Source organism: Nicotiana tomentosiformis, chromosome 11, assembly GCF_000390325.3.
Source record: "Nicotiana tomentosiformis chromosome 11, ASM39032v3, whole genome shotgun sequence".
Lineage (NCBI taxonomy): Eukaryota > Viridiplantae > Streptophyta > Magnoliopsida > Solanales > Solanaceae > Nicotiana > Nicotiana tomentosiformis.
The window spans coordinates 127,101,594-127,111,086 of record NC_090822.1 but is presented as its reverse complement, the minus strand read 5'-3'; the positions used below and the strand labels follow the sequence as shown (position 1 = coordinate 127,111,086).

Genomic DNA, 9,493 nt, shown 5'->3' with positions numbered 1-9,493 from the left:
GGCCAAGTGTCCAAATTGTCAGTAAGTGAAAGTCGAGTAGCAGAAAGCCTAGTGTTTTACCACATAATACACATATTCTTGAGTGGAGAAGGTAAATATGGACTTTATAACAGGATCATCTTGCTCATTTTGAAAGCATGATTTGATTGGGTGATTATAAATTGACTTACCAAGTTAGTGCACTTCTTGCCAGTAAAGACCACAGATTCAGCAGAAGATTATGCCAAGTTGTACATTCAAACAATTGTCTGATTGCATGGGACTCTGTTGTCAGTCATTTCAGACTGTGGTGCTCAGTTTAAAATGAACTTTTAGAAGTCCTTTCAGAAAGGATTAGGCACAAGTTTTTCATCCTCAGAAAGATGGCCAAGTAGAGCGCATTATTCAGACACTTGAGGATATGTCCTTGATGTTAAAGGTAATTGGGATGATCACATACCTCTCATTGAATTTTTTTATAAGAACAACTATCTTTCTAGTATCAAGATGGCACTGTACGAAGCTCTGTATAGGCGAAGGTTTAGATCACCAATTAGTTGGTTCAAAGTTGGTGAAGATGATTTGTTGGGACCAAGTTTGGTCTAGCAGGCTATGGAGAAAGTTAAGTTGATTCAAGAGCATTTGAAGACGGTTTAGAGTCGCCAAAAGTCCAATTCGAATGTGTGGCATAGAGACCTAGAATTTCAAGTTGATGATTGGGTGTTTCTAAAAGTTTCACCTACCAAAGGTGTTATAATATTTGGGAAAAAAGAAAAGCTCAGTCCCGGATATATCACGTCGTATATAATCCTACAAAAGATCGGACAAATAGCTTATGAGTTGGATTTGCCACCAAAATTAGTTGTTGTACACCCAGTACTTCACTTGTCATGTTATAACATTCAAGTTTCTAGATATGTATGTCAGTTCAGTACTCAAATACGCATGTCAGTTCAATACTCAAATACTCATGTTAGTCCAGTACTCAGACATTCATGCCAGCTTAGTACTCAGATATTGATGTCAATTCAGTACTCAGATATGCGTGCCAGTTCAATATTCATATATTCATGTTAGTTCAGTATTTATGTATCCATGGAAAACTAGTATTCACATATATATTTCATGTTATGTGCTTTATGATGCCCTGTGAAGCTTGTGTTATGCTATGATAGCTGGCGGGTGTTTTAGATAAATGTTGAAGGTAACTAACCTTATTTATTGAGACCTTATATTATAATCTCCATGTCCTTCAGTATTCAGTCAGCTCAGTATTCAGTATTCAGTCAATACAGTAGTCATTCAGTTCAGTATCTCAGTAGTTCAGTAATAATATATTCATTTAGTTTAGTATGCAAGTGTTCATGAAAGTTTATATTTCCACCAAACCCGTTTAAGGTCCAAAGTTAGATGAAGTTACAATCAGGACAATCATTCGAGGACGAATGATCCCAAGCGGGAGATAATATAACACTCCGTAAATTTGGACTAGGTGTGAACATGTTAAATGAGTATTAATGTGACTTCTTAGACATATGAAGTCCTATCGGGATGATTATCGGTGAAAATAGTTGTTTTGGAATCAAGACGGAGAGTGAGGTGCATAAGATTCGATAAAATCGACTAAGTTTACGAAAAATCTGTCTTCCAGTGGGATCTCGTGAAACTATGTAAAGGATTTGGGAAAACTTAAAACATGAAAGTTGTAGCCTTTTGTAATATCTTTCCAACGATATATTGTTGAGCCCGAACGGATTTATGAGCAAAATGTTATGTGCAATTTACTGGACAATGCATAGTATGCGCGCCCAGATGGTTCCGTGGGCGGCCATGCACTTGTGGCAGTGTTACTGCCCTGCTGTGCATCCATGTGCATGGCTGGGCCTTCAGGTATGTAGTAGCACACCCAGGGGGTTATTTTTAAAGCCCTACTTCGTCCCCCACACCCCAAAACACAAAAACTTGCTCTAGAAAGGGAAACTCTCAAGAAACTAACTCCTCAAAGGCCCCTCCACTATCCAAGGTAAGTTCTAATGGTGATTCTAAGTTAATTTCAATTCTATAAAACCTTATTAACATGGTTAAACCCTTCAAATCATTAGATATTCGATTTGGGCATCATTATTGAGAGAAGAAACCCTAGAACTCGAATTCAAGAGGATTGAAATTCAAAAAGCTAATGTTTTCACCCTCTAATTGATTATACCATTGGATTAATGATTATAGACTCTATGTTCAAGAGATTTGAGTTGCTGGGTTTGATAGAAAATCATGAATAATTATATGTTTGATTATTGATTGTTGATTATTGGTTAAAGATATTGTTTATCTCATGGGTGAAGAAGAATGATATTGATTATAAGAAATTTGAGATTTTAGAATTTATCTAGGATCAAGAGAATGGCTTGTTGGGTGTAGAAACACCATTAATGAGGGCTATGACGCTTTACGCACATAAGCTATTTGATAAAATGCCTAAGTGAACAAAACATGAGTATTATTGCTAATATGGAATACCTTTGACTTGTATTGATATAGATTAAAGTTGAAAAGGTTATAAAATGTTGTATTATGCTCAAGAGCAGGAAGTTAAGGTATGTGAGGCTAACTCTCTATGTTTGGGAATGTTAATGATTCTCCCTACACTACGTTTCTTTTACGACGTTATTACTTGCCTCAGAAATATAGTTAAGCCTAGTTCCTTGAATAGTTGCAGAACTTCTATAGACATGGGTTGTGAGCTCAGTGCGCAATCAATATAGACATGGGTTTGATGTCTGTGAGTTTCAATGTAGATTACTCAGCATGTCATAAACAATTGAAGTTTCAGTTTTCATAATCAGTTCAAGAATACATGTCTCAGTCTAGTCTTATTCAGTATTCCAGTATCATGTAACTCAATATGATTCAGTATTTCAGCATCACATATTGCAGTATGATTCTCAGTTCCTAAATTTAAATCCTTGAATGTTGAACACATGTATTTGGTCCTGGGGCCGTAGTTTATATGCTTTATGCCTATTTGGGCTTGAGGCCGTAGTTTATGCTTTATTCATTTTTGGGCCTGAGGCCGTAGTTATGTATACATATACTTGGGCATGAGGCCGTAGCTTGTGCACATATATATCGGCCTTGAGGGTGTAGTTTATTTAGATAAACAGGTTGTTCATCATTCAGAAGAGGGAGTATTCATTGTAACAACCCAAATTTTTACTAATATTTGTATTTTCGATTGAGCATCTTTATAACGAGGAGATATTTTTACTTCGCACTTCCTAAACATGAAATTGACAATACATGAAAATTCCTTACTCTAGGTTGTGTTAATATTGAAAAAGAAGTTCTATGATGTTGCTATGTGTAATACTTAATATTATTTTGATGAATTGTTGTTAAATACATTATAATTAAGTTTTTGGGTTGCCACCCTTTTGTATTTATTTAAGGATATTTAGTAGTTGGGCAGCCATTTTTATTTCATATTTATCCAAAATTCTTAGAGATAACTTTAATTGACTTAGTCTTCCATAAACTCCCCATTTTTATTCTTTCAAGAAAAAAGAAAACCCCTACCCTCTCTCCTTCTTATAAAACCCCTACCCTCTCTCCTTCTTATTACCTGAAAACTTCATGAAAACCACCATAAATTTCCACTAAACCAACAAGCAAAATTCGTTCTTGGTGAAGCTCAAGTTGCTCCTCTCTTTTGTGGTAAGTTACTAAACCCGTTTTTACACTAGATAACTATTAGTATTTTATTCATATTTTTTTATAGAACTCCGTTTTAAGTGATCTAAGACTTTCTGGAAAGCTATTTCATAGAACTATAACTCTTATGAAGGAACCAAAACCTGGTTTGTCTTTTATGTACCCGAAAATAGGTGACGTACAGGGCAGGTGCTGCCCAGATTTTCTGGTTTATAAACCCTCCCTGTACTACTCTTAGTACGTTTAGTAGAACTCTTTGTACAAAATTGATATGGGGGTGATTCAAGATGTTATGAAACTCTAAGACACATATCTACAACTGTAAAGAAGACCGCACAGTCTAGTTTGTCCCTTTTCATCTTCAAATTTGAGTCACAACACGAGACAGTGATACTGTCCAAAATTTCTGTTTCAAACATTTTGGGTAATTTTCACCAATATCATGTTTAGTTTGACATGTTAAATGACTGAACTTATATAGATATTTTATTATGTATTTAAGGTATATATATCCTTATAAAAGCTAAGGGGAAGTGTTTGAGGAAGTGGACAGATTTGGTTTGTCTAGGGCGTAGACGATTCGAACGTCCTCAAGTTGTGGTTGAACTATTTTGTGGTAAAACACCAAGGTTTGCGTATAAACTTTGTACTCTTTTTACTTGCTGGAATATTTTGAAATAACCTAATATTTTGTTTTTCTTCTCTTCAATTAATAGCATTGTATTCATGTTATATCAAGTATTGTAAGATATTTGCTAAATCGCCAACTCATACGGATCGTTTGATCATTTTGCATTCTTGTTGGGACTTTGTCCTTCTTGTGGCAGTGACTTTGTCACTCATCTTGGCATGCCTCTTGATTTGGATCTTTTGCCATCTTGACTTTGGATTTGTAGTTCATCTTAAATTATGGAACTTGTCCGTGTTAAGTACGAACTAGGAAGCCATTTTTAATATGGTTCTTGATTCTCTTGAGTGTTGGGTTTTGACCCTACTTGATTTTGGATTTCTGTCCATCTTGATATCTGATTTTGCTTAGTGTGATGGCATGACGTACATATTGGGCGAAAAATAGATATTTGACAAGTTTTCTTTGATTGATAGTATACACTTTCTCAACTCTTGAATCTTGAATATTGTTATTGATATTTGGAAATATTTCAAGGGTTGATATTTGATACTTTTGATATATTTGTTCACTTGTTTTAAATTATGTTTCATTTGAGCTACCTATGAATGAAAATGAGAATTTGAGAAGTTAATGACTCCAAGCCCAAAGTTTATACGCCACTAAGCTTTATGCTTAGCGATAGTTGTTTTTTATCGTAGGTAATGTACAAGATGAAATTTGAAGACAGCCTTATGAAGTAGTCTTTTGGGAGCACTTATGGAGATTAAATTTGCATATGCACCATGGTTTTGTATAGTTTTGGGACTTGTACATGATATATATGTCACACTTATGTATGTTATTTGGAGGCTTGGATATTGAGACCAAAATCTTGTAACTTGAATTTAGTAAATTATTTTGCTATTTTAAGGTGTGTTAATAACTCAAGTCTTGTAATATGTTGAATTTACACTTTGTCTTATATATATGTACAAAGGAGAAAACTAGTTTTTCTTTTTATACCCGATAGTTTGAAATTTATGTACAATACAAACTTGTAGTGATGTTGATTATTCAAGAAGGGTTATATCACCTTATGTTGATATTTTGACATTGTATTTCATTTTTAAAAATAGAATAATATTATGAAGCGTGTTTTCAAAAAAAAAAAGTTGTACTTTGGACCTCATCGCATGGGCCTATTTCCGCTACTAAATTATTCTGAATATTTTTTTTAATTAATGTATTCTTAATGTTGTAAGTAGTAAATTAGATTTGTTTCGTAAGTAGAACCCTCCCAAAGGGGTTGCTACAAGTTTTGGTATCAGAGCCTAGGTTCGTGATTCTAGGATTTTTGTTGTGATCGTACCTAATATTTTTGTTATTTTCTTTCTTGAAAATGACTTGGAGATTATAAATTTTTGCATACTTGTTTAATGTAATTTGATGTATTACTTGTGCATATGCATCATGTACATGTTCCTAATGCAGTATGATCTTATCTTTTATAGAAATTTAATATGGCCTCTTATTCGAATAGAGCTATTGAATCCATTGATGAAAGTCAGGCCCATTATAATACTCCACCTCACCTCCAAGAAATAGATGAGGTACCTTGCCTAAGCTAAATCATCACCGTGTTAGTGAAAATGAAGTGGACAATAATCCAAGAGCAATGGGTCATAGTACTCCTATTATGACTCCTCCATTTCAGCAGATGGCTGAGTTCTTTTGTCACTTGGCTGGGACAATATCAGAACCTAGTGAAATGAATTTTGAGAATATGAGGAAAATGGATGGAGTTGAATTTGAAGGCACTACTGATCCCACGGTAGCTGAACAATGGCTCGAGCGCATGGAGAGGGTCTTTGAACAACTAGAGTGTACTAATGGTGCCAAATTTAAGTATGCTATCTCTCTTTTACAAAAAGATGCCTATCATTGGTGAGTAAGTGTGCCAAATGCAAAAACAAAAAACTCCGGTGCAGACTTGGGATGACTTTGTAAAAGCATTTCGTGCGAAATATGTCCCCAAGAAGGGAAAGTTTGACTATTCCAAGACTGAAAGTGCACAGAAGTCATCATATCATAAGCAGAATAAGCCAAATTTCTCTACTGCTAATACTCCAAGTTATGTCCAAGGCAAAACTTATACACCTACTTGTACACAATGCGGAAAGAATCACTATGGTGCCTGCAGAAGAGCTTCTGGTGCTTGTTTTAATTGTGGAGGTAAGGATCATAAAGTGAAGGATTGTCCTAATCCTAATCCTCTTTCTTATACACATATAGAGGACTCAGTTCAAAAGCCTATCACTACTCATTCTCAAGCTAATAGCGGTGCAAGACTTAGAAATATGCAAGCGGCGGGTTCGGGTGGAGCTAATCAGGATAGTGGGTCGAGATCAACTGCATGAGTCTATGCTATGAGACAAAACAATGACCAAGATGGCCCGGACGTGGTTGTTGGTACATTTCACTTATTTGGCATATATGTTATTACATTATTTGATCCTGGATCTTCGCACTCTTATGTTTGCTCATCACTTGCATTTCCTGATACTGTTAAATCTGTGAGACTTGACTTTGATATGCTGGTCACGAGTCTATTAGGTCATCAGGCTGTTGTTAATAGGATTTACAGAGATTGTCCATTCATGATTCAAAATCTGGTCTTCCCTGCATACTTGCTTGAAATGCCCTTCCAAGACTATGATGTTATTGTTGGTATATATTGGCTCCATAGGCACCATGCATTAGTTGATTGTAGGTAGAAGCAAGTGACTTTTAGAACTCATGCATACTCACACGTAGTAGTTCAAGGAGAAATATCATTGACAACTAATATTATTTCTGCTATCTTGGCAAGGAAGATGATTTGTCAAGGTTGTGATGCCTATCTTGCTCATATAGTCGATACACGATTGGGGAGTCCAAGTATTAAGGACATACCAACTGTGTGCGACTTTCCTGCTGTATTTCCTGATGATCTTCCTGGGTTGCCTCCAGAAAGGGAGATTGAGTTTCCTATAAAGCTTGTCCCTGGAACTACTCCTATTTCTATCGTTCCTTATAGAATGGCTTCAGCTGAATTAAAAGATTTGAAGGCTCATTTACAAGAACTTCTTGAGAAAGGTTTTATCCGTCCTAGTATTTTGCCTTGGGGAGCTCCTGTTTTATTTGTGAAAAAGAAAGATGGCACTCTTAGGCTTTGCATTGATTATCGATAGCTGAATAAGGTAACAATCAAGAACAAATACCAACTGCCTAGAATCAATGACTTATTTGACCAACTGAAGGGTGCCAGCTTGTTCTCAAAAATTGACTTGAGGTCTGGATATTATCAGTTGTGCGTGAGGGAGCAAGATGTTCCTAAAACTGCTTTTAGAACTATGTATGACCATTATGAAGTTTTGGTAATGCTATTTGGTTTGACAAATGCTCCTGTTGCATTTATGGATCTAATGAACCGTGTATTCAAGCTGTATCTTGATCAATTTGTGGTGGTGTTTATTGACGACATTTTAGTCTATTCCAAAAATAGAGAAGATCATGATAAGCATCTCCGGATTGTCATGCAAATTCTGAAAGAGAGGCAACTCTACGCGAAGCTTTCCAAATGTGAATCTTGGCTGAGTGAAGTGGCATTTTTGGGGCATATTGTATCAGCTGAAGGTGTGAAGGTTGATCCTAATAAGATTCAAGCTATTGTTGATTGGAAACCTCCTAAAACTCCAACTGAGATAAGAAGTTTCTTGGGTTTAGCAGGATACTATAGGAGGTTCGTGAAGGGCTTCTCTATTATAGCTTCTCCTTTGACCAAACGTTTGGGGAAATACGCCAAATTTGTGTGGGATGACAAGTGTCAAATCCTTGTTGACACAAGCTCCAATACTTTCTCTGCCAGCTGAAGGGAAAGATTATGTGGTATATAGTGATGCATATCACCATGGCTTGGGTTGTGTTTTGATGCAAGAAGGGAAAGTAATTGCTTATGCATCTCGAAATTTGAAATCACATAAGTTGAATTATCCCACTCACGATCTGGAACTTGCTGCCATTGTTTTTGCCTTAAAAATTTGGAGGTATTACTTGTACGTGGAGAAATATCACATATTTACTGATCACAAGAGTTTGAAGTACTTGGGTACACAAAAATATTTAAACTTGAGACAACGTAGATAGCTTGAACTCATCAAAGATTTTGATTGTACGATTGATTATCATCCTGGTAAAGCTAATGTGGTTGTAGATGCGTTGAGTCGCAGTTCCCTTGCAAGTTTAACCCTAAGTCCTTTGCCCTTGCTTCTTGAATTAAGAGCCATGAATGCTTGTCTTTCATTTAATTCTAATGGTTCTAGCATTGCTAATTTGCAAGTCAAGCTAGTCTTACTTGAGCAGGTCTAAGAAGCGTAGAAGTTAGACGAGAAGCTTGTGAAACAGGTTGAAGAAGTCCAAAATGGAAGAGAATCAGATTTTACATTGAAGAAAGATGATACCTTATTTTATAAAAATAGGTTGTGTTTTCCTAATGATGATGAATTGAGGAAGCAGATCTTGATTGAAGCACATAGTTCGCCTTATACAATGCATCCTGGAGGTACTAAAATGTACGGGACCATCAAGGAGCACTACTGGTGGAGTGGTATGAAGAAAGACATTGCAGAGTTCATTTCTAAATGCTTGGTATGTCAACAAATAAAAGTTGAACATGGAGTCCCAGCTGGTCTACTGCAACCCTTGTCAATACCTGAGTGGAAATGGGAAATGATAACGATGGACTTTGTTTCTGGACTTCCACGCACTCAAAGGAATCATGATGCATTTTGGGTCATTATAGATAGACTAACTAAGAGTGCTCATTTTTTGGCAATCAGAATGGACTACTCACTTGAACGTTTGGCAGAATTATACATTACTGAGATTGTGAGGATGCATGGAAGCCCTGTTTATATTGTGTCTTATAAAGATCCAAGGTTTACATCCAGATTTTGGTCTAGCTTGCAAGAAGCTTTGGGTTCTAGGTTAAATTTTAGTACCGCTTTCCATCCACAAATAGACGACCATTCTGAGAGGGTAATACAAATCTTGGAGGATTTGCTTCGAGCCTGCATTATTGAGTTTGAGGGTAGTTGGGACAAACACTTAGCCCTGATATAATTTGCTTACAATAATAGCTACCAATCAAGTATAGGC

General features: G+C 36.1%; 1 protein-coding gene across 1 annotated transcript; it reads left to right on the top strand.

The window, feature by feature from the left end:
* Nucleotides 1-6,723: 6,723 nt before the first annotated feature.
* Nucleotides 6,724-7,527, top strand: LOC117279429 (uncharacterized). The gene is made up of 2 exons (XM_070189959.1): nt 6,724-7,067; nt 7,167-7,527. The coding sequence occupies exons 1-2, from the start codon at nt 6,724-6,726 to the stop codon at nt 7,525-7,527; spliced, it is 705 nt and encodes a 234-aa protein (XP_070046060.1).
* Nucleotides 7,528-9,493: the final 1,966 nt, after the last annotated feature.

Excerpts from the sequence above, each read along its gene's own strand:
- LOC117279429 (XM_070189959.1), top strand. The coding sequence starts at position 6,724 with ATGAGACAAAACAATGACCAAGATGGCCCGGACGTGGTTGTTGGTACA. Across the intron at positions 7,068-7,166 it reads CATGCATTAGTTGATTGTAG|GAAGATGATTTGTCAAGGTT; the intron begins GTAGAAGCAAGT and ends TATCTTGGCAAG.